Source organism: Macaca fascicularis, chromosome 4, assembly GCF_037993035.2.
Source record: "Macaca fascicularis isolate 582-1 chromosome 4, T2T-MFA8v1.1".
Taxonomy (NCBI): Eukaryota; Metazoa; Chordata; class Mammalia; order Primates; family Cercopithecidae; genus Macaca; species Macaca fascicularis.
This window is the reverse complement of record NC_088378.1, coordinates 136,672,159-136,697,081: the sequence shown is the minus strand read 5'-3', so window position 1 is coordinate 136,697,081 and position 24,923 is coordinate 136,672,159. Positions and strand designations below refer to the sequence as shown.

Genomic DNA, 24,923 nt, shown 5'->3' with positions numbered 1-24,923 from the left:
CTTTATGTTATGTGTGCTACACTTTAGTGAAAGAAAGAAAAATAGAAGTAAAGAAACCAAAAAGAGAGACTTGATCATTAAAATGAATTTGTATTTTTTTAAAGATTTCTGACAATTTTGATCAAGAAAGAGAAAAAAAACCACTACACGTGAGGATGCTATAAAGAATATTCTTGGCTGGGCACGGTGGCTCATGCCTGTATTCCCAGCACTTTGGGAGCCCAGGGTGGTTGGATCACTTGAGGTCAGGAGTTTGAGACCAGCCTGGCCAACATGGTGAAACCGCGCTTCTACTAAAAATACAAGAATTTGGCCGGGCGTGGTGGCTCATGCCTGTAATCCCAGCACTTTGGGAGGCCGAGGCAGGTGGATCACAAGGACAAGAGATGGAGACCATCCTGGCTAACACAGTGAAACCCTGTCTCTACTAAACATACAGAAATTTAGCCGGGTGTGGTGGTACGCGCCTGTAGTCGCAGCTACTCAGGAGGCTGAGGCAGGAGAATCGCTTGAACCTGGGAGGCAGAGGTTGCAGTGAGCCGAGATCACGCCACTGCACTCCAGCCTTGGTGACAGCGAGACTCCATCTCAAAAAAATATATATACAAGAATTAGCCAGGCGTGATATCACACACCTGTAATCCCAGCTACTCAGGAGGCTGAGGCTGATAATCGCTTGAACCCAGGAGGCGCCTCTTTTTTGAGACTCTGTCTCAAAAAAAAAAAAAAGAACATTCTTAATTGTACATTTTAAAATAACTAAGAGTATAATTGGATTGTTTGTAACACAAAGGATAAATGCTTGAGAGGATGAATGCCTCACTCTCCATGATGTAATTATTCCTCATTGTATGCCTGTATCAAAACATCTCGGCAGGTTGCGGGTGGTTCACGCCTGTAATCCCAGCACTTCGGGAGGCCGAGGCGGGCAGATCATGAGGTCAGGCGATCAAAACCATCCTGTCTAACATGGTGAAAACCCGTCTCTACTAAAAATACAAAAAATTAGCCGGGCGTGGTGGCGGTATCTGTGGTCCCAGCTACTCGGGAGGCTAAGGCAGGAGAATGGCGTGAGCCCAGGAGGCGGAGCTTGCAGTGAGCCGAGATCGCGCCACTGCACTCCAGCCTGGGCGAAAGAGCAAGACTCTGTCTCAAAAAACAAACAAAAACACAAAACAAAAAAAATCTCATGTACCCTAGTATGTACCCACAAAAATTAAAATTTTTAAAAGTTTTTAAAATTAAAACTTCAAAAAAGAATATAGCCAGGCACAGTGGCTCACGCCTGTAATCCCAACTCTTAGGGACGCAGAGACGGGAGGACAGCTTGAGCCCAGGAGTTTGAGACCTGCCTGGGCAATATAGTGAGAACCTGTTCTCCACAAAAAAGAATAGAAAAAAAGACAAAAAAGAATATATAACGTCAAATTAAGAGATTTTAAAAATTAATAATAAGATGATTTATCGGAATAAATTTTATGTGATTAATCAGAGTTGCTGCCATCCCCTGGGAGCGTTTAGAATTGTTTTGGGAGAGTTTTGGTCCGTCACAATGACTGGTTAAGGTGGGGTTGCTACTGGCATTTTTCCCCTGGGGATCAGGAATGCTAAGCATCCTATACTATGCGGGACAGTCCTTCACAGTGAATAATTTTCCCACCAAGAAATGCCATTTGTGCCTATAGAAATGACAAAAGCTGACAGAAGTGGGAAGCCTTAATAGATCTATGAATTTGAAAGCCCATCCTCCAAAAAGACTTGAGGCCCATGTGATTTTATGGTAGTTTTATTTAATTGGGTATTCCTGTTAAATTATTTCAAATGTAGAAAAAGTCTTCTGAAATTATCATACAAGGCAAGCATAACCAAGAGCAGTGATTCCTGTTTTGTATAGCATAGTCATTTATTTCTCCTTCATGTTTAATTCTTTGCTCGCTGGATGTTCTGGACATATTGCCACTCAGAGAAATAGTGGACAACTTTCCAGGTTTGATAGCAAATGGGAATGTAGCCAAGAGCTCTAAAAGCCATCTTGTTTTCTGTGGTGCTTTAGCATCCACTAATAGTGCTTGGGTCCAGGTAAAGTGGTACTTAACAGAGGACAGTGATGAATGATTATCTGAAGACAGTGATACATGTGGACTTTTTGGCGTGCAGCTACACTTCAGAAGTTTTTGAGATTAACTCAGAATTGCTAAGAGCTATGCATTTGAGTCTGTACACAGTTCATGCATCAGTATGAAGACCTTAATCCTTCCAAAGGGGAGGAAATGGTTTTTAGCTTCTCCCTTTACTCCTACATCAGAGTACCAATTCCATAGCCATTGGGGAATTCTAGAGTGTAAGTCTTGGCTTTTCCCTGTGCCAGTTTTGGATTGTTTTCTCAGTGCTTCCAACTGTAGTCCCACTTTTACTGTTGGTTTAATGAGATTTCAGGAAGAAGAGAAAATAGGTACCTGTGTTTGATCTGTCATCTTTACCAAGAAGTCCAGGCTAGATTTTCAAAATAAATACCCAGGAGTATGTTTGGATGCTTTTTCCAAAGGGAAAACATATAAATGAGACAGTTTGACAATTAAGCCTTATCTTCAGCAGCTTCCTCTTCTCTCGCCATCTTTTTTTTTTTTTTTAAATAGACAAGGATCTTGCTCCATTGCTAGGTTGGAGTGCAGTGGTGTGGTCATAGCTCCCTGCAGTCTCCAGCTCCTGGGCTCAAGCAATCCTCCCTCCTGCCTTAGCCTCCTGAATAGCTAGACTAAAGGCATGTGCCACCATGCCCAGCTAAAAAAAATTTTTAGAGATGGGTTCTCACTGTATTGTCCAGGCTAGTCTCAAACTCCTGGCCTCAAACAATCCCACCTGAACCTCCCATGTAGCTGGGGTCACAGGCACAAGCCACTGCACTTTACTTTTCTCATCTTCTTGCATTAGAGGAGCTCCTGCCCAAAGTCCTGCTGTATAACTGTCTTCTTATTAATTTATGTTTCTGAGTTGGAATAGTTCAATTTGATTGTGGAACAAGTCCAAGCCTTATGAACTGTGCTTCTAAATTTTCCTCCACCAAATGTATTGACAGCCGTTTATATACATGTATATTATGCATTTATATACATGAGACATATGTAAAATAACTGAAAGATGACAGAATATGTTAAATTCATATAAAAGTGGTACAAAAGTAATTTTGATGTCCAAAAGAGGGATAAATTATGTCAGTGTAGGAGATCTTGGATGGCTTTATTAACGAAATCGCAGTTGAGCTGAACCCCTAGATAGAGTTATACCTGATAGAGTTATACCTAGATAGAGTTATACCTGATAAGGAGAGAGCATTCCAGGCAGGAGGAGTGGCATAGACAACAGTGAGAGGATGGGAGGAGATATAGAGAACATGTCTGGAGAATGGTAAGAGTAATCTGGTTTGGCCGGAACAAAGGGAACTTGTCATAGAGCATTGGATCTCCAGCGTCACTGTTTATTTCCGAGACAATGCAGTGTTGTTGAGGCTTTTTGAATTGGGTGACACGATAGGAGCCACACTTCAGAAATATATAATTGTGGACTCTTAGATTGCTTAGACTGGGAGAGACTGGAGGCGGGAAAGCCCTAAAGTCAAGAGACTTCACAGAGTCTCTCGAAGGTAATTGGAGCCCAGACTAGAGAAAGAGTAGGAAGTTATAGGAAGGGAGGTATGAGTGGGAGAGGTATAGAAGAAGCAGAATTAACAGGACCATGGAACAAAATGTATAGGAATCAGGAGAGGAATTTCAGGATGATTCCGAGGTTTGAGCTTAGTTAATTGAGAAAATAATGTACGACTAACAGGAATAGAGAATCGAGGGAGGGGCGTGTTTGAGGGAAGATGTTAAGTCCGGTTTCGAATGTGTTAAGTTTGAGGTGTTTTAGGTACCAGAGAACATCCAAGTAAAGATACTTCATAAACACTTGGAAATATGAGTCTGATGAGAGATGTGAAGATTAGAAATACGGATTTAGGAATCATCCAAGTTGAGGTGATTATTAACATAAAAGAGAATCCAGGCCGGGTATGGTGGGTCTTACCTGTAATCCCAGCACTTTGGGAGGTTGAGATGGGGGGATCACTTGAGGCCAAGAGTTCAAGACCAGCCTGGCCAACATGGTGAAACCCCATCTCTTCTAAAAATACAAAAATTTACTGAGTGTGGTGGCACACGTCTATAATCCCAGCTACTCGGGAAGCTGAGGCATAAGAATCATTTGAACCTGGGAAGCAGAGGTTGCAGTGAACCAAGATCACACCACTGCACTCCAGTCTGAGTGACAGAGCAAAACTCCGTCTCAAAAACAACAAAAAAAAGAATCCTTTGCTGAGAGACGAGAGAGGTTGAAGAGGTCCAAAACAGCACTTAGCCTGGGCAACACAGTGAGATCTTGCCTCTATGAAAATAAAAAAATTTAAAAAATTAGCTGGGTGTAATGGTGTGCACCTGTAGTCCTAGCTGCTTGGAGGCTGAGGTGGAAGGACTGCTTGAGCCCAGGTGGTCAAGCCTCCTGAACTCCAGCCTGGGCAACAGAGTGAGACCCTGTCTCTAAAATAATAGTAATTTTTTTTTAAAAGAGTAGAGCTTATATTTAGAGGCACAAGGGGAAAGAAACGTAGGAAGATAACTGGGATAACGCAATATCTTAGGAGCCAAGGCTCAATGTGACAGAAAACCCTCAATAACTGTGGTTTGAACAAGATAGAAGTCCAGAGTGGGAGTGCTGGGCCTAATGGCAGTTTATGACCATTAAGGACCCAGTCTCCTTTCTGCCATCTCATAGTTCAAGATGGCTATCCAAGTTGGGAAGGAAGAAAGGGGAGAATGGCACTTTAAAGATAGTTCCCACAAGTTACATGTGCCACTTTCACTTATAACCCACTGGCCAGAACTTGGTCATGTGGTTACACCTAGCTACAAAGGAGGTAGGAAGTAATTGTCCTTAGTCTAGGTGGCTGTGAACCTGTCTAAAAGTCCCATAACCAAGGCAGGAAGGGTGGAGTGGGTACTGGGGGCAGTGGGCAAACAGTATCCATTGCTATAGAAAGAGCTAGAAGGATGAAAACTAGAAAAAGAGGCAGTTAGAAGACCATTGGTAAATCCTAAATGGGGTCTAATTTCTAAGGTAGGAGAGAAGTGATGAAATTACCCCCCAATTTTTACATGGTGTTGAGAGTAGTCATTAAAAAAGTTTGATCTGTCTTCTCAGGAAATTGATGTGATTGTCCTCCAAAAAGTGCAGGTGCTGTGGGTAAAGATGATGGCTTAAAGAGAGCAGAAGAGATGAGGAAATCGATCTTACATAGTTTTCAAGAGATGAGTGAAAAGCTTACTGGGCCTGGTAATCAGGCTGGCATTTGAATTCTTTTTCTAGCACTTACTGGATGGTCCATTATTTAGGGAATCATTTAACCTCTTTAAGCCTCAGTTTCTACATGTAGAAGGGGTACTAATTCTTACCTCATGGTTGTTGTGAGTATTAGAAAATGCTTGCCATAGTGTCTGGCACAGAAGGAGTAGTACTCAATAAGTAGTAGCTGTTGGAAGCCAACTGAGTTAGGTGAATTGGTAGAGGACTCAAGTCAGTTGTTTCTTGAGTATTTAAAAGGGCTCAACATTCCAGCAACTGGAGAAGAGAAAGCAAATGGCTATGAATACCCAGTACAGGAACTGGCAGAAGATCAAGGGGAGCAAAGACAGCAAATGTGCTATTAAATTAGGCATGGTTAGAAATCATGGCTGGTTGGAAGCTGATCCGGGCAAAGCTGGTATATTGAAAACTGGGGAAGTTTGGGGGCCAGAGGTCAGAGGTCCAATGACAGGCAGAGAACAGACTCTTCAGGAGTTCAGGGAGGTGGGGGAGATGTAATGAGATAATCAAGACCAACTCACTGTGAAACAGTCTTAAGTCCCAAAGCTGGGTTATACCTACGGGCCCCAAGGTGAGTACAGATGGCTCCTAGTCTGAAGATTTTCCACTGTGCTGTTACATGTAATCCCAAACCAAACTTGCAAAAATACTGGCCTTCCCTGGCATTTAAATTTTATTCTGCCTCATTAACAGGGCTACTCAGAAGAAATCAGTCTCCTTTGCAGAGTCAGGAGAAGGGAAGCCAGCCTCTGTGTGCAGTGTTAGCATGATGAGCTAAGAGTTCAGAAATGACTGTAAATGAAAAATGGTGATAATGATAGCAGCTATCATTTACTGAATGCTTCCCACGGGCCAGCTGCCATGCTGATTTCATTTATGTTGATTATGTCATTGTATATCTCGTGACAGATCTTCAGGGTAGGGCTATTTTTGTCCCTGTTTCAGAGCTGAGGAAGAAAAGGTTAGGTATTGGAGCTGAGACTTAAACCCTAGTGTGACTGAATCCAAAGCCTATACTTTTAACCACGAGGCTAAAACCATTTCATCAAAAGCCTTGCTGCTATTCATGTTCTTGACATCACAGAACTGGAAGGGACCATAGAGAGGTCATTTAATCACAGATTCAAACCAGCCTAAATCCCAAAGCCCTGGAGAATGCATCCCGGGCATTCATTTTTTGAAAGAGACCTAAAGAGGAAAAGTCACAGGGCTGGGCTTCTTGAATCCCCATCTAGCTCTTACTCTATTTCTCATGTTGCATGGACCAAAACGAACTCTCAGTCTATTTGTCTTATCAAATTGCAGTCTTCAGCAAATGTCTGAATAACCTAGTCGGGACCTTCCTTCCAGGGAGAGCCTGGTGACCCTCTGAAAGCAGCCATGTACTTGGGGGAGCTCTCCTGCACATCCATGGTTTTTGACGCTCACCGTAGTCACTACGCAGCTGGAGGATTCCAATCCTAATGATACAGAGAACACAAAACAACATGGGACACTGGGTCCCCCAGCCTTCTTCTCTGGGCCTGAGGGTTGATTTGAGTTAGCAACTCCTCACATGAGCTGCATTCTTCAGCCTTAAGTGGGCAGAGGTGAATGAAAATGTGTAAATGTTAAAATGTTATTATTCAAAAGCCCTTGAGATCCCATAGCTCACCATAGTAATTAAAATGCAGCACAGAAGACCCCTTGCTTCGGTAGCTCACAGGGTAAAAGGAAAATGAATGAGGATCACAAGTTGATGGGATTGGGAATTAGCATGCTGGTGTGCCTTATTGAGTAGAGCAGCTGGCCTTGATGTATGGGTGGCATAAGAAACAGGCCTCCCTCCCTGTGTGCCATTATCTCCTTGTTTCTATCCTAGAAGGGCAGACTGTGGGAAGGGCAGAGCTCGGGGAACATGGGAAGTAGCGTAGGAGAAAGGCCCAAGGGTCTCTTCTGCAACTTCACTAGTCCCTGGCTTGAGGTTTGTTGCCCAGGGTGGTCTCTTAACTCCTGAGCTCAAGTGATCCTCCTCCCTCATCCTCCCAAAGTGCTGGGATTACAGGCATATGCTGCCACACCTGCCCCTTCTCTGCCTTTTCTAGTGTATTTTTACTTCTCTGTAAGCCTGACAAGGTCTTACTTCTCCTTCAGTGCTCAGCTCGAAAGCTACCTCTTCTGAGAAACCTTCTGGTTCAAAGTAATCAGGCTTTCCTTTTTGTCTGCCATGCATATGGTTTTTGCCTGTCTTAAAGCATCTATTGAGGCAGACTTGGTGTCTTTTTTTTTTTTTTAATTATTTTTATTTTTATTTTATTTTGGGGGAGACAAGGTCTCGCTTTGTCTCCCAGGCTGGAGTGCAGTGGCATAATCATAGCTCACTGCAGCCTTGAATTCCTGGACTCAAATTATCCTCCCATCTCAACCTCCCAAGTAGCTGGGACTGCAGGTGTGCACCACCACACCCAGCTAATTTTTAAATTCTTTATAGAGATGAGGTCTCACCATGTTGCCCAAGCTGATCTTGAACTCCTGAGCTCAAGCGATCCTCCCATCTCAGGCTCCCAAAGTGTTGGGATTACAGGCGTGAGCCACCACACCCGGCTTCTTTATCCTCATATCACCTGGGTGCCCCCTGCTTCAGCCCTCTCACCATATTACCTTCTGTCCCTTCCTTCTGCTGTTCAGAGTTACGAGGATGGTGAAGGTAATGAATGCTTGTGAAGTGCTTTATATCTTACACAGTACTTTCATGTGCCTTATCTTTGATGATCCTTGTGACAGACCTGTGAGGAACGGAGAAGTAGTCGGTCTCATCTGTGAGCAAAGTGTGTTGTAACAGATCCTGTGTGGAGGATAATAACAATTTTAACATCTATTGAGAGTGTGGCATGTGCCAGACATGGTTCTTAATGCATTACACGTATAGTTTAATTACCGCAACAATCCCCCAATTAAGATCCCAGAATTGCACAAAGAAGTGAAGTAATTTGCTTAAGAACTGCTTCTTGATCAGTGTACTCTATTGTTAGCACCTTGTCCCTAAGAGACCTTATATTATCCTTACTTTGCAGAAGGAAGAAACCATTGAGTAATTCTTTTCCCACCCATTGATCTGCCAAAAAAACTCCTCTTGGCCTTGGATGTAGTTTTTAACGGAACGAGAATACCAGCCTTAGGCTCTTAGATCTCGGCGAGCTTTTCAGATACCAAAGTGTCTTTCTTAGGAATTGCCTGGCTAAGTCATATGATTATAAGAATTTCTTTCCATCATTTCTTATATTCCACACAATATTGGTGGATTGTGGCTTCTCCAATAGGATTATGACCCTCAGAGATTCTTCCTCCACACCACATATTTCCTTCCTCCATAAGTTTCCATTCTTTCCTTCTGCCCACTTCCTTCCCCCTGGCATGTGTCTGGTATTGAGCCCTTGGCATCTGTTTCTCTTTCATCATTGATAGCTAGCATGAATGGGTGGCTGTTTCACAGGGCCTGCATTGTTGGCTCCCACAGCAGCAGTTTGAACATTCTCTGTGGCCTGGGTTCTGAGGTCCACCCAGGCAGTGTGAGCCAGGCTGGCCCCCAGTTCTGAGCTATGGTGTTTTCTTTCATTGTTGGTCCCTTAGCTCCTAGTTGTTAAATATGAAGCTGGAAGTTGATACAAAGCAGTAGAAGTCTGTGCTCCTTTTATCAAAGTCACCTTGCATTCAAATATAGGCAGAGGGACATTGTACCGTGGGCCAGGATCTGTAGGAAGTTGGCCATTAGAATGTGGTCCCAGAGATGGCAAATTTTGTAGCCTGATTAACTGTCCCCATCAGTTTCTCCTACGAAGTACTGTTGACCTGAGCCACATTAAGTGGTCATGTGTCATCCTGACTGTAGCCCCACCGTGCAGCACCACTGGGTAGCTCTGTTCTGGCTGCCAGTTGTTGTATGTAATATTCATAGCCATGAGTCGTGGCTTCCTGGGGCCTCGGTTAAGCTATGTGAAACTCTTGTGTAATCAACATTCCTTCTTCCCTAAAGGATTCAAGTTTTTCAGGGCTTGTTCATTGCTCAGGACCTGACCTTTGGGGTATAGCATTTTTGAGTTGGGATGTGAAAGTCTCAAAGTGGTCAAGTGTAGAGGAGTGGCAGGGAGCGGTGGCTCACGCCTGTAATCCTAGCACTTTGGGAGGCCAAGGCGGGCAAATCACTTGAGGAGTTCGAGACCAGCCTGGCCAGCATGGCAAAACCCCATGTCTACTAAAAATACAAAAAAATTTAACTGGGCATGGTGGCACACACCTGTACTCCCAGCCACTCAGAAGGCTGAGATAGGAGAATCACTTGAACCCAGGAGGCAGAGGTTGCAGTGAGCCAAGAGTGTGCCACTGCACTCTAGCCTGGGTGACAGAGCAAGACTTGGCCTCAAAAAAAAAATAAAGTATAGAGGAGGGACATGCCAAAGTTGGTGCTTCTGTGCTCCTGTGGATAAGTAATCAGAGCTATAAAGTGGAGCTAATTGGCTGCCCTTGGCCACTTCTCTAGACTCGTGAAAAGCTGAACAGACTATGGAGACCGAACTGCTCTTCTGGAGCCGGGAGGAGAGGAGAGGGATGGGGGAAATGTATCGCCGGTCAGACCTCAGCAAGTTGGGCTCGCTGTGAGAGCTGGTTGTTGAGACTATTTCTTAAAGCCTGTTTTGGAAGAACCACTGTTACAGGACAGTAGCGTCATGCGTGGGCATTGGAGACTGTGTTTTAGTACATTGTGTTTATAAAGCACTGTTCATTTTGCAGTTCTCCTCATCTGGCTACCCTCTCCAGTTGCAGAACTGAACCTCAAGAAGGGGCTTTGGGCCTTCAGGCGTGCTGATGAGGGAGAGTGGGTACTGTGTAGGCAGCAACAGGAGAGGTACCCAAACAGGGGTCTCGCGTCCCTAAGTGGGAGAAGTGTACCATCATGACATGGTGGAGACCTGGATTCTCGTCACTATCGTGACATTAAAGGGATTTTTAAGTATCATGTAGCCCAGCCCACTTACTTTAGACACTGAGGCCCAATAAGATGAACTCACTACCAAGGCCACACAGCTAGAGAACAGCTCAGCCAGGACCAGAGCCAGATCTTCAGGCTCCTGGGTTAAAGTCTTCTCCCCCACCACCTGGGGTAACCACTAAGACTCCTCATCTGTAAACATAGTTGACCCTTTTGATTCTAAGATTCTCTGAGCTCATGAATAGTTCTTGAGAGTTTTGAGCAGACTAGGGAATTGTTTAGTGTAGGTGCAACAGATTCCACGTATAGAGAAGATAAAGTTGAATATTATGGAATGTGAGCTAGTGCTGGACATAGTATTATTTACTCTGATGATGTGGGTTAAAATCTTTAATGGGACTGAGTTCATGCAAGGGAAGCCCCTGGGTGTGCCAGTGTAGTGCTGATGTTAGATTCTGATTTGGCCAACTGTTTATGCTACTTCAGGGCGAGGTATTTGAGTGTACAGTAGTAGTTGGCCTCATGAGCTAGTAGTGTCAGATTTCTAGGATGTTGGGGAAGTCTCGAGAGAACTGCAAATGTCTCCTGGCATTGACAAATTAGACCATTTTGTTTTCAGTGGATCAACTAAGGTTAAACTTAAACAAATATGAGCAGCTGGGAGATTTTGGAAGAAGCAAGTTGTACACATTCTCAAAAAAAAAAAAAAAAAGAGAGAGAAAGAAAAGTCTGTGCTCCCTGAGGAAGGAAGGATGAGGCGTGGAACTCGGAATGGCCCCCTCGGAGGAAGGAAGCAGTTATTTCTCTGCCGTTTTGTTTCTGTTAAGGAATTCCAGAAGTTGCAGGTTGTGGATCATGACCTCTTTTTTTTTTTTTTTTTTCTGTTGCTGCTTGCCAGAGGAAGGGAGGGCGGGTGGCCTTTAAATAACACTTTGGCCTTTATGGAAATGTATCAGATGTTCCAGGAGTGAGTCTCACTGCTCGCGCTTGCTCACTGGCGCTCTCACTTTTACTCCATGTTCACTCACTCTGTCCTGACTTGTGTCCTTTCTCTAGGTTATAGTTAACACTCTTCTCGCCTTATATAGCAAGGTCTGGTCGTTAATGTTAACAGAAATCTAACAACAGGGAAGGCTGCCAGATAGCATTAATCAGGCCAGTGTTTGGAATTTCATAAATGCTCTGACTTTGGGTACAAATTGAACATTAAGAACAATATGAAAACTGTCTTCCTTCCTCTCTCTTCTTCTCTCCTCTCCCCCTCCCCAGCCTATCCAGTTTCTCTCCTGTTTCTCTGTGAATTCCTCTGCTCTGCCGTATGCTTGCTGCATTGGAACTTTGTTGATTTTTGCCACGTTTAATTTTTTATTTCTCTGTCTCTCCGTCCACTCCAAGACCACAGGCGGAGCAGCAGCAGCCGGAGCCAGGACTCTGCGGAGGGGCAGGACGGGCAGGTCCCAGAGCAGTTCTCAGGCCTCCTCCACGGCTCCTCCCCGGTGTGCGAGGTGGGGCAGGACCCTTTCCAGCTGCTCTGTACTGCTGGCCAGAGCCATCCAGACGGGTCCCCCCAGCAGGGCGCCTGCCACAAGGCCAGCATGCAGCTGGAGGAGACGGGTGTGCATGCTCCTGGAGCCTCCCAACCCAGTGCCCTGGACCAGAGCAAGAGAGTGGGCTACCTAACAGGCCTGCCCACCACCAACAGCCGCTCACACCCTGAAACTTTGACTCACACAGCATCTCCGCACCCTGGCGGTGCTGAGGAAGGAGACCGGAGTGGGGCCAGGAGCCGAGCCCCTCCCACCAGCAAACCCAAAGCTGAACTCAAACTCAGCCGCAGCTTGTCCAAGTCTGACTCTGATCTCCTGACCTGCTCACCCACAGAGGACGCTACCATGGGGAGTCGGAGCGAGTCCTTATCCAACTGCAGCATTGGGAAGAAGAGGCTGGAGAAGTCACCCTCCTTCGCCTCGGAGTGGGATGAGGTAAGGCCGACGTGACGTCACAGGGAGCTGGGCTAGCCAGGCTGGCCGCAGCCCACCACAGCTCCCCTGCGTGCCAACTGTCAGGCCCAGGATCTGGGCAAGGTTGCTCTGGTTCCTTCACTCTGTAACTAATGTGTTTCGGACAATCATAGGAAGAGGCGAGCCTCAGGTAGCGTGGATCACAGAGGACAGGTCCATTAATGGTTAAATTAGCCGGTGGAGGCCCCGGCAGAGCAGGGCTGAGGGAGGGGCAGTTTCTAGAAATGACATGCTGTTTGGAAATATTTGGATCCCATCAGCCCCATTGAGAGAATCATGCTCACCCTGGAGATGCTTAAGATGAGCTGGAGTACTTCCTATGAGTCCTTCAGGAGGAAGAGAGAAGATCCAGGGTTAGTTGAGAGGTGTGATGCGGTGTTTAGGGGAGGACAGGGGGCTTTTCTTTTTTTATATATATAATTTCAACTTTTATTGTAGGTTCAGGGGGTACATGTGCAGGTTTGTTACATGGGTATATTGCATGATGCTGAGGTTTGGGATACAATTGATCTCATCACCCAGGTAGTGGGCATAGTACCCAGTAGTTAGTTTTTCAGCCCTTGCCCCCACTCCCTCCCCTCTCCAGTAGTCCCCAGTGTCTATTGTTGTATCTTTATGTCCATGAGTACCCAATGTTTAAGGGAGAACATGCTGCACTGTTTGGTTTTCTGTTCCTGCGTTAATTCACTCAGGATAATGGCCTGCAGCTGCATCCATGTTGCCTGCAAAGGACACGATCTCATTCTTTTTTACAGCTGCAAGAGGAAGGCTTTTCTAGTCCCTGCTTCTCCATGGTTATTCTTACTGTGCTGTCCTGGAAGGCCAAATACTTCTTCCAGCAGAAGGGTCCTGCCCATCCCACATTCCCAGATTGGTCAGGCAGAAGAGGACTAAGTGGTTCGGGAAACGAAGATTAGGGAGTAGAAAACATTGGGAGTCAGAGGCCCAGTTTTCTTTCATAGCCATTATTAGTTGGAAATATGTACTGAAGTATGTCTCAGTGACCTATGGCATGTCTCGCTGAGCAGAAGAATGTGTTTCTCAAAGATAGGTAAACACCCTGGGAATGTTAAAGTACCACCCTTGCAAGCTTCTTACTGAGTGGAAGCTGCCTTTGAAGTGGACTGGGTCTGTCTCTGAGGAATAATTTCAAGAACTGCATTTAGCTCTTCAAGAGGACGCGAACACTACAGCTGACATGTCCATTTGAACAATCTGTAGACTTAATGCCCTACCCAACTCTATTTGGGTAGGTGCTGGAAAGTTATGTAAACCAAAGCCAATCTGTTTCCAGTGAAGGAACGGGGTTGGGGGCGGGGGCTGTGCTTCCAGCACTACCTCCAGATAAGGTAGAAGATGAAGCTTAAGATTCTGATTAGGCAGAGACAGGAATCCTGTGCAGAAGATTTTCATTGCTTAGTAAACAAAGATTTGGTGAGCCTGTGCTAGATACCTGGCCACTCGTGGAAAATCACTATGAGTGAGATAGCTTGGGGGAGGGGGGTGCCAGGAGATTACACACTGGAGTATGTATATTTGTAGGAATGTGTGCTCTACCTTTGTTTTTTAAAACAGAGTTTTACTAATTTACAGTCAGCTGTAGGAAAAGTTCAAGATAAATTTAAGAGGAGGACGAAGATAAGTGCAGTGTGCTCTGAAATGGCCGCAGAGGTCAAGAGAGAAAAACATCAGTGACTCTCACCCAGGTCTGAGATTTTTTAAAAAATCAGTGGGTGGGGGAGTGGAGACAGGAGGTATGAGAGGGTGGGAAGAGATTCAGGAACGATCACTAGAGCAGTGGGATTTGACATGGAATTAAAAGACTAAGTCTTATGGTTAAAACCAGATTGAAGCTGGTGGGACGAGGAGAGGTGCGTGGAGAGAGCGGCATGAGCAGAGGCATGGAGCCAGGAAAGCTCAGGTCGTTTGGTTTCTCTAGGGTGCTGAGTGTATGTAAGGGCAGAATGAGAAATAAGGGTAGAAAGCGAGATTTGCACCAGGTAGTGAGAGGGCCTCGAGCATCAGGCCAAGAGATGAGTACGGCCAGCCTTCCATATCCATGGTTTTCTGCGTCTGTGGATTTAGTCAACTGTGGATGGAAATGTTTGGGAGAAAAAAATAAAACAACAATAACAAATAATGCAAATAAAAATACAGTATAACAATTATTTACATATAGCATTTACATTGTATCAGGTATTATAAGGAATCTAGAGATGATTTAGAATATACAAGATGTATGTAGGTTATATGCAATGTTATTTCATGTCAAGGACTTGAACATCCACAGGTTTTGATATCCAAATGGTGTTCTGGAACCAATCCCTTGTGGATACTGAGGGATGACTCCTAGATATGCTATCAAGGCAGTATCTCAGAATCCTTTAAACGGGCTGGAAATCAGCTTTACCAGTCCAATGAATCACCTCTTCCTTATGGCTCCTTCTGAGCGTATGCCCACCCGGAGAGGTCAGCAGTGCTGGCCGATTCTTCACAGGATATTTATGTCCTGTTAACATGCAGCATTTCTGGGCAGTCTTATGGGCTCCACTGTTTCCTCCTGGCCAATAAATACAAAATCACCTGGGCAAAGCTGGGCTTGAGGTTGGCTGTGTGGGCTCATAAGCCAGTGTCTCTTTGCATCGAGAGGAGGTTCATTTGCTGATATCACCTGTGCAGATAAAGATTGCAGGTGCATGCAATGGCCCAGGGATCTAGATCTATCCAAGATCTAGGTGTTGTGGGCCAGTTCTCTAGTGTGACTGAAATGCAGAAGCCCTGCTACATTTTAAATTTGAAAAAACTTAAAGGCAGTTGAGGTCTTATTGGAAAGAATTCAGAAGATCAAGGTTGCTTACATCCTAAACATTAACAGGGCCCCTTATGTGTAACCCTTCAGTGTTGTTTCTTAGTGATATTGTACTTGGTGTCTGTGGATATCGCTCTCTAAAGAGAAACTCCGAAAGTGTTTCCCCCAGTGATTGGCCCTAAACCCAGGGCCTTGGCAGGCTTTCCTGGAATGGGGCATTAGTTAATGGCTGCTTCCCACCCTATCCCTGACCAGTGCCCGTAGCCTGCTTTGCCATATCCTGTCCTTACTGATGTTTTTCTTTGTTGTCCTTGGACCCCGGGATGTGGGGAACTCTGCTCTGAAGGATCTGAAAGTGCTTGGGCCTAGCTCAGCTCCTCACTGTGAGGCCTGGGGAGGCAGAAGGAAGGCTGTGGGGTGGGAGCCCCTCACGCTGTTCCTAGAAGGAAGTGCAGGACAGCAGATGGGCTCAGGTTCGGGAGTCAGCAGGTCCAGCTTTGAGCCCCAGCTCCACCATCTCCACCTCGGTGCATGGATGACCTCAGTAAGCTCACTGTTGTTGTTCTTATTTGTGAAACTGAGGCAGTTAGATCTGTGTTTCAGAGTGTTTTACCAATTAGAGTTGTGTTTAACTGCCTAGCATAGTTCCTAGCATGCATGAAGTGTTGACTAAGTGGTAGATATTAATGTTACTATTGTGCTTGGAGCTTCTGAGAATGAGAACTGAGGCCTGGAGTGCCTTCAGACCTTAAGAAAGGCAGAGCTCAGGCCGGGCATGGTGGCTCACGCCTGTAATCCAGGCACTTTGGGAGGCCGAGGCAGGTGGATCACCTGAGGTCAGGAGGTCGAGACCAGCCTGACCAAAATAGTGAAACCCCATCTCTACTAAAAATACAAAAATTAGCCGGGCATGGTGGTATGTGTCAGTAGGCCCACCCACTCAGGAGGCTGAGGCAAGAGAACTGCTTAAACCCAGGAGGCGGAGGTTGCAGTGAGCGGAGATCACACCACTGCACTTCAGCCTGAGTGACAGGGTGAGACTCTGTCTCAAAACAAACAAAAAGGCAGAGCTCTTTGCAGGAGGTTCTTTGCAGTGGTGGCAGAGTCATGGGGAACCACTGGAGTTCAAACCCTTCAACTGGTGATCCTCCTACACAGCTCTGCCTCACTGCAGGGATGGGAGAGCCCACCCAGCCTGAGAAAGTAGGGCAGGCACCTTCCCCATTGTTCTCATTTGAGAAGTTAACGAGCTTTCTGTTGAACTCCCTGAGAGGAGAAGAGAGGTTGGAGAGAAATCTGCAGCCTTCTCTACAATTTATTTTTCAAATATATTCTTCCACATAATGGCCAGCAAATGGCTGGCTGGTTGGTTGGTTGGTTGGTTGGTTGGGATGATGTTCTCCAGTTGGGGAACATGTATGTCTAATAGATCTGGGAGTCATTTTCTCCAAATAGAGACTGCTCTTTATTGTGGGTTAATGCAGCCCTGGTGAACTACCCTGAGCAACTTGACTTCTGAAAGATGGCCTGGTTAAGGTAAACCTCTGTGATCGTATCTGTTAATGACACTAGTGTTCTCCCTATTTTCTATTGTATTTTTGGTGACAAAGAAGTCATAGTTTGCCTTTAAAAGAGCTCAGCCTAAGAGGAGATCTGAATCCAAGCTTCACTAGTTATTTTCTGTGTTCTCCAGTCAAGTCAAAGCACTCTTTGTTGCCTTAATGATGCTTGGGACATTATAGAGGACAAACTGAGGTGTACATAAATAAAACTTTAAAAATATATAGATAAGGAGTGGGAAATTCACCTACATCCCTCCATGCACACTTAACCTCTGTTAACATTTAATACATATCCAAATTTGGCATCTTAGTGTATTTACTAATTATAATTTGCTTTTCTTACCTAGTTACTGCATGTTGTAGATATTTTACCATGACAGCATCAATAAGATCTGGATTCAGACCATCATTCTAAAAAGGCTGTGTTCTCTTGTATGGCTATATCATAAGGTTGGTTGGTTTGTTGTTGTTGAAACTGTTCTCCAGCCATTAGATGCTGCACAGGTCATTTTCCACCTGCCCTTCAGGTCCAGTTCCTACCCTTTTCTATCTGCCTATGTACATTAATAGGCCAAGGGGTTGTTGGATTGGCTGTGTTCCTCTACTGAAAGCCACCACTCCTGGAGGGACCTTCTCCCAATAGCTGTTCTCTCTGGGTTCTAGTAAATGGTCCCTCCCTTTGACCCTTCTGACCTAAGGCTCCTCATAGTGACTAGCTCCCCTCCCTGCACCTTACCTAAGGCTCCACATTGTGACTAGCTCCCCGCCCTGTGTAAATAATCCCATTATTAAGTTCCTTCAGGTGCACAATTTGTGCCATCTTTTCCTGCAGGGACCCTGAGTGACACAGCAGTTTTTGGCACTGTTTCTATCAACTCTGAGCAAGCATAGATGGCTGTATGCTGGAGCAGTAAACATGGCTCTAGCATGTAAATTGTAAATTAATCTTCATTTGCAAATGAACTGCAAGGCTTAGATATTGAGAGTGCTGGGAAGCAGGAGAAATTCATCATTTAACTGGAAGCACCAAAGCTGTGGCAGTGGAGTCATGGCGGGACCAGCATGTAGAAAGTTTCTTTCACTCTTTGAATATTGGTTGAAAGGAGTGCAGCTGAAACTGTGACCAAAGGAGGCATTATGCCTCCAGGAAAGTCTCACAGAAAAGTATCACAAGCAGCAGTGGTAGCTGTTGGATCAGGCTGTAAAGGAAAGGGTGGAAAGATTCGATCAATTAGCGTGGAAGTTGGAGACAAAATTCTTCCGCCAGAATATAGAGGCACCAAAGTAGTTCTAGGTGACAGGATTATTTCTTATTTAAAGATGGTGACATTCTTGGAAAGAATGCAGACAGAAATAAATCACTATTGAAATGACATCACGTGAAGCTGCTCCTTCCACTGAAGTCCTGAAATATTTCATCATATAAATAATTTCCATGTCTGTCTTTATAATAAATTCATAAATTTTATTTAAACTTTCTTTCTTTATAATAAACTAATGATATATAAAGTAATGGCATCCAGTGTCTCTAAAACTTCGTTTTTCTGCACTGATACAGATATTTCCAAATAAAAATATGTAAATTTAACAAAATTAAAAATCCAAAACTTTAAGCCTTTCCCACTTCCTACTATAGGAAAGAAACCTGTTTTCCCTTCATCAAGCTGGCAGTGTCCTCGGCATCTCAGCTGTGTGCTCCTGTGGCAGAATTTCTTTTTTGTGTGTCTTCATCCTCTGTCTCTTACACAGTGTGAGGTACCCACAGCACACAGAACCAGCACCAATTAACATCTGAGATAAATACCTTGTAGGAAGAACAAAAACGTCTTTCTGGTCATATTGTGGTTTGAATGGATAAAAAGTTTGTGATGACCAGATCAGCCTCCCACCTGCTTTGAATGGGATTGAAGTTTATGAAAGAGAAAACCACAGAAGGCTGTTTCTCTGCTTAGCATAAACATTGGAGTCATTTAAAACTTGACTAAAGGCTTAAATGATAAATTTGTGTTTTGTAATCAGCTTTCATAAATATTAAATAAGTGGGAGATGGGTGAAGAGCAAGGACTTGCTTTGTATGCGTTTTGTATAAGCTGAGAATAATTTCTGGCACAGGATTTTGGGAATGTCCTGGCTTTGTCTGAAATGGTAGTTGAGGAGACCCTTGGCTCTTGAATCCTTTTCCTGAGAAGTGAAGTGGCAGCAACTGGGAGGGCACCCTTTCAGGCCAAGTCCAGAAGTGGCCTCGCTGCCTCACCCTTTCCAGCTCTGTCCCATTGGAGGCATGATGTCATCAAGAGACAAGCTGATTGGTTCAACTCCGTAGAGGCTTTGGCTGCGTTTAACCCTTGGGGGTTAGGTGTGCAAAAAGAAGAATGTAAAATAAGGAGATTTGCATTTCCACTGATGATGACTAAATTTCCCACGCCATATTCTGCAGTGTGCATTGTTCCTCGTTATGTAAACAAGCATGCTGTGTAGTCTTTTGTGCTGAGCAAAGCCCTCCCACCCTGAAGAAGAATGTGACACTCCTACCTCTGGGGAAAGATTAGGGCCTGGAATGTCTGTTTAAGTTGTTTCCAAGTATTCACAGTAGTCACAACTTTTATCCTAGATGAAACACCCTTTAAATTTCCATTGGGTTTAGGTGGTGTGGTAATATTGAGGTAATTTGTTCATATTTTAAAAATAATCTCATTTATTTTATAGGCAGCCGTAAACAAACAGTTTTGGCCTTTCTATCGAAGTGATTTTTGTTAGCCTAGATTATAGATGTGTATATATGCGTGTGTGTGTATATATATGCAGTGTGTGTGTGTATATATGTATGTATATGTGCATTTCCATGGTCTTGATGCTAACAGGAGAAACTCCACAGTGTTGTGAATGAGCGGGAGTTAGTCCTGGCTCTGCAATTGACTGGTGATGAGAAAACTGGTGTGTTCTCTCCTGCTTGCTGGTCCCTTGCTGCCATCATGCCTCTAACTGGACAGGTGCTGGAAAGCAAGGGGAATGCGCCCTCCCTGCCGCTGCCACTTCCCTTCCCACCGATGCATCTCCCCATTGCTGCTGTCCCTGTCTGTCACTCATCCGTTTCCCTTTTTCTTTTTCCCTTTGCTCTTTCTCCCCTTTTCTTTTATGCTTTTTTGTCTTTTTTTCTTCCTCCCTACTTTTCTCATTCATTTTTCCTTTTCATTCTTATTTTTACAGGTGGAGTTAAGGATGGGCTTCTCTTCCAGCCTCTCAGCCCTCTGCGCCAGAGGGATTTTGCTTTTATTTTTTCTTTTTAACATTTTTTCCAGGGTTGACTCACATTTCTATTCTGCACCAGCATTTCTACCACTTGTGGTGTCGGCAGGCTACCACGCACACCGCCAGCCTCGGTCCCCCACTAAACAGCCTGGTTCCCTTCAGCTGCAGCAAGAAGGTACCATCAAGCCCAGGGAGGGACTTGGGGTATTTGCAAAATCGCCAGCAAAAGGAGAATTTTCCTTTTCTCTCTTTTTTGTTTTGTTACATTTTTTTTTTAACCCCAGACTGAAAGTTTGGGTGACAATGAATGTAGGTGAATATAGATGAGAGGAATTTGACCTTTATTTCAGTCCATACAAATGCTGAGAATCACAGAAGGAAACATTTTCTGGTATATTCTTTTTATACTTCGGTTGTGGTTTCGTATCTTGTTTTTCTAATAAAGTATCAGTAGGATACAGAGTGCGTGACTTTACATGACTTTTGGAATAATAGTTCATTTTATATTATTCTAAGCAATTGTGTCTAAGAACAAGTAGCGGTATTTTACATAATCAGTAATAATAGTATAAAATTGAAGTATATTTGTATTACAGTTACTCATTCAGCTAATTTGTTGAGCACTTGCTCTTTTCCAGGTAGGCTCTAAGTGCAATGAACAAAACAGACAAATCATTTTGCCCTCATGGAGCTGTCATTCTAGAAAGCTAGAGAGGAATGAGAATTTAAAAAGAATAAATAGGTAAAAATCATAGTATGTAGTTGATGATGGGAGTGCTTATGAGAACAATACAGCTAAGAACAGGATTAGAGGGTGCGGTGGGAGGAGGGTTGCCATTAGGTGAGTCAGCCAAGGAAGGCCCCTTTGAGGAGGACGTGAGGGAGCAAGCCATGCGTGCTTGGGGTAGGGAGGGAGAAGCAGGAGTGGTTATTGGGCTACTTTCTCTTAATTTCTCCTGTAGGAGAAATTGAAAATTCTACCCTACACTTAATATTGTCTTACAAATATAGCTTATAACTTGACTTTTACTTTTAACTTCCTTTTTCTTTAGTCATGATTGCTACCTGTGGCCTTTCTCATCTTGGTTTTTTCCCTTGATTTCTTTATTTTAAGCTGTTGGGTGCATGCTTTTAAACATGTGTTTAAAAAAACACACATTTTTAAAAAGCTGTTGAACTAGAGTGAAATCAGAATTTCTCAAACTTGATCATTGTTCTTGTTGTCATCCTGGGCAAGGATGTTGGGTGAGTTCTGGCGGAGGGGCTGGGTTATAGGTCATTGTCTTAGGAAATGCCTTTCCATGAGCTCATTGCATACTCAAGGCAGAAATAAAATCTGAAAACCAGGATCGTGAAGCAAAGGGAAGAGAATTCAAAATTGCTAAGACCAGAAGATGGCCAGAAATCTCGGAAATGGGAGATCCAGTGAGGGAGGCCGACTGACTGGGTGTTCATGGAGGCAGCGAAGGTGAGTTCAGGGTATGCCACCACCACTTGGAACACAGAAATGGTGCTAATGTCCTAAAAGAGCATTGACCACAAATAATTCGCCCCAATGAATCTTAAGTACATCCTCTCAGGAGCCAGACCCATAGGTAATTACAACCAGTAAGAGAGGGAGATGCTGGCGGCCTCAGACATTCTCTGACCCTGAGTGGACTTCGGGGACGTCAGGGTAGAGGAAGCTTCTTAGAGAACAGATACGAAGGTGGTCTGTGTATGTGTGCACGCATGTGTGTATATATATCCCAGAGAACTTTAATTTGCTTAGAGATGTGCTATGTGGTCGGAGTGGCAGCCAGACATTGGGGGATAGGCTTTTTATTATATAGGACTCTGAGAAAACAATTAATCTGGACCTCATTTTCACTTCCTTTGAAATGTGTGACCCTCAGAAACAACACAGGCTCTTTTCCTGACCCCCAGTGTTATGCCAACATCCTCAAAGATGTGCTCTCTGATCTCAACTCTGTTTTCATGGACAACTACCCTCCCTGCCTAGGGTTCCTTTGTCCTGCTTTCTTCTCCATAGATGTTTCCTTTTGATGCTATCAGGTGAGTAGCCAGTGGGTAAGAAGCATGCCTGTGGCCTGTAGCTGCTGGGCAGGGCCAAGATGCTGAGCGTATCTTTCCCAGGCATCCTACTCTTGCTCACAAGCTTTAATGGCCCAGTCTCTGGCGCCACAGGGCCCACCTGTCCATAACTCAAGGCGGCCTGTTTATTTGCCTGGACAGGTGGAAAACTGCCTAAGCTCAGTAGGGGCCTACAAATGACAATTTGTCTGGCAGTCTGTTCTTGGCTGTCCTGATTTAAACAGGCAGGAAGCCATTGTAAACTCAGCTAAAAAGTTGTGGTTTGTGTAAATGTTCTGGTTCCTTTCCTGTCCACTTTGGATCTAGTTATTTTCAACAGAACTTCCCCCAAAAGCATGGAAGAGCCTTATATCCGTTGTGCAGTGGGCATAAAGTCCTGGTTTTGCAGCTGGGGTCCTCTGTACTGGGCCAAAGGACAGTGAAGAACGCCATGGAACTTGGGTGCGGTGGCAGAGGACTGGCATCCCATCTTCACACTGTACTTCAGGGGTGGAGATCTCCCAGCCTCAAGGTCTTAGGCTGTTTCTGTGTCCTTGGAGGGAATATTTATCTTACTCCATATCTAACTGTATGTAGAAATCTAGGCAAAGCTAACCCTAGAAATGGAATGTTTATGCCCTAGGGATTTTGTATTTTTTTAATTATAATACCTGAATCTAGGTGAAATTTTAAAGATACTAAAGACTATATAGTGAAAAATAAGTCTCCCAGATTCCCGGTTCTTCTCCTTGGTGTTTTGAATATCCTTCCAGAAATATTCTCTGCATATAGAAGCATTTCTGACATGTTAAGCATTTTTCTTTTTAAAAGACAAAATGGTGCTGTCTCATGTGTATTGCTCTGAACCTTGCTTTTTTCATGTAATAGTAATTTTTGGAAAATCATTCTAATTAAGTACATGAAGAGTTTTCTTTTTTATTGTTCATAATATTCCGTGGTGTGCATATACTATCATTTATTTTTGTTTCTTGTAGATGGACATTCTACATGTTACCAGGCTTTTACTGATTAAAGCATTGCTGCAATGCAAATCCTTGTACAGAGTCATTGTAAGATGTTTCCAGAAGCTGAACAGCTGTGTGAAAGAGTTTGTGCGTGTTAAATTTACTTTTCTACCCACAACATGTAAACACCTTATCAACATGGGGGTGGTCAGCCTTTTAGTCTCTTTTTGGTTAACAGATTGGTAATGTTATCTTGGGTTAGTTTTAAAGTGTGTTTCTTATTATGAGTGACACTGGCATCTCTTTACATGTTTACAAAACACTATTTTCTAGATTCCTTTTCTCTCTCTCTTTTTTTTTTAACGTTGTTATTGAATTGATCTCTTTCTTACTAATTTGTAGAAGATCTTTATATTTGGAAAAAATCAGCCCTTTATCTGTGATATAATTTGTCTTTTGGCCTTGTGGCATTTTTATGTGTTTTTTTAAACATGTAGAAATTTAGAATTTTTATAGTTGAATCTATCAATCTTGTATGACTTCTGCTTTTTTTTTTTTTTTTTTTTTTGAGACAGTCTTGCTCTGTCACCCAGGCTGGAGTGCAGTGGCACAATCTCGGCTCACTGCAACCTCTGTCACCTGGGTTCAAGCAATTCTCCTGCCTCAGCCTCCTGAATAATTGGGATTACAGGCGTGTACCACCACACCCAGCTAATTTTTGTATTTTTAGTAGAGACAAGGTTTCACCATGTTGGCCAGGCTGTTCTCAAACTCCTGACCTCAGGTGATCCACCCACCTGGGCCTCCCAAATTGCTGGGATTACAGGCGTGAGCCACTGCGCCCAGCCAACTTCTGCATTTTGCATCCCAGTTAAGAAGACTTTCCTTACTCTAAGATTATAAATATATGTATATTATTTGTATATATACATTATATATAATTACATTATATATATTACATATACCTATATAATTACATATATAATATATACTTATATGTAATATACAAATATATATTATTTGATTACAAATATATTTTATATATATATAGTTACACATTCTATATATATACACACACACACAAACACATAATTTCCTCCTAGTATTTTGTGGTTTCATTTTTCAGGTGTAAATCTTTGTTTCTTCGGAATTCATTTTGCTATGAGGCGTGCTAGGCATCCTGTTGATTTTTAGCAACAATTTGATTCAGCCCACTGTTTGGTTCAGTTTTCCAGGTGAAGAAACTAAAGCTTTGAGAGCTGAAATGACTTGCCTACGATGTTAGGGTTGATAAATGAGGGAAACCAGCTGAAACTACATCTTCTAATACACAAGACTGTATTTAGAATATAGGTGAGCTAAACCTTTATTTTGGCATTAATTAGCAGTTACTTTTCATTTCCTCTTGTTTCAACCCAAATTATTGCAGCATTAGCTTACTCTTTCCCTCTAACTGCAGACAAAAATATTTCTCTTTGTTTACGAAGGAAAGCAACTTAGGAAAGGCGTCTCTTGGGAGAAGCATGTGTTTCCTTTTTACTATAATATTAAGACTCAAAGCATTTCTTCCCTTTACTGCTTTCTAAGATGGGGGGCTGTTAGCTTTTTCTTTTGTGACTTGAAAAGTGAGGCGATGATTTCCAGCAAATTCTGAAATTCGGAATTTGGAAGGAATCCTAGTTACCACGTGGTCCAGCTCCCTTATGAACAAAGTCACTTCTGTGTTGTCTAAAAGTGATCTTCTTTACCACTATACTTGACTGGTTTAAAAATAATAATAGTAACTAAATAAATAAAAATGATCTTCCAACTTTTGCTTGTAAACCACAAGTAACCCCCTCTGCCATCCACCGTTACGTCTATGAAATAATGAAAAATCCTTTC

At 43.6% G+C, this 24,923-nt stretch overlaps 1 protein-coding gene and 1 pseudogene across 33 annotated transcripts in view; both read left to right on the top strand.

The window, feature by feature from the left end:
- ANKS1A (ankyrin repeat and sterile alpha motif domain containing 1A) overlaps nt 1–24,923 on the top strand; it is a 195,060-nt gene that overhangs the window by 108,446 nt on the left and 61,691 nt on the right. For 24 of the 33 annotated variants that reach the window (XR_012433875.1, XR_012433874.1, XR_012433873.1 and 21 more), the window contains one exon: nt 11,756–12,342. Coding sequence is in view for 30 of the 33 variants with exons in the window: in XM_074038297.1 (XP_073894398.1) it covers nt 11,756–12,342 (587 nt within the window). In the remaining 3 variants the exon portion in view is untranslated. Of the gene's footprint in view, nt 1–11,755; nt 12,343–15,494; nt 15,735–21,359; nt 21,470–24,923 lie in introns of those variants that run through there. The other 9 variants (XM_074038309.1, XM_074038306.1, XM_074038305.1 and 6 more) reach the window with 2 other exon arrangements.
- On the top strand, nt 17,669–18,270 carry LOC141410117 (10 kDa heat shock protein, mitochondrial pseudogene; annotated as a pseudogene).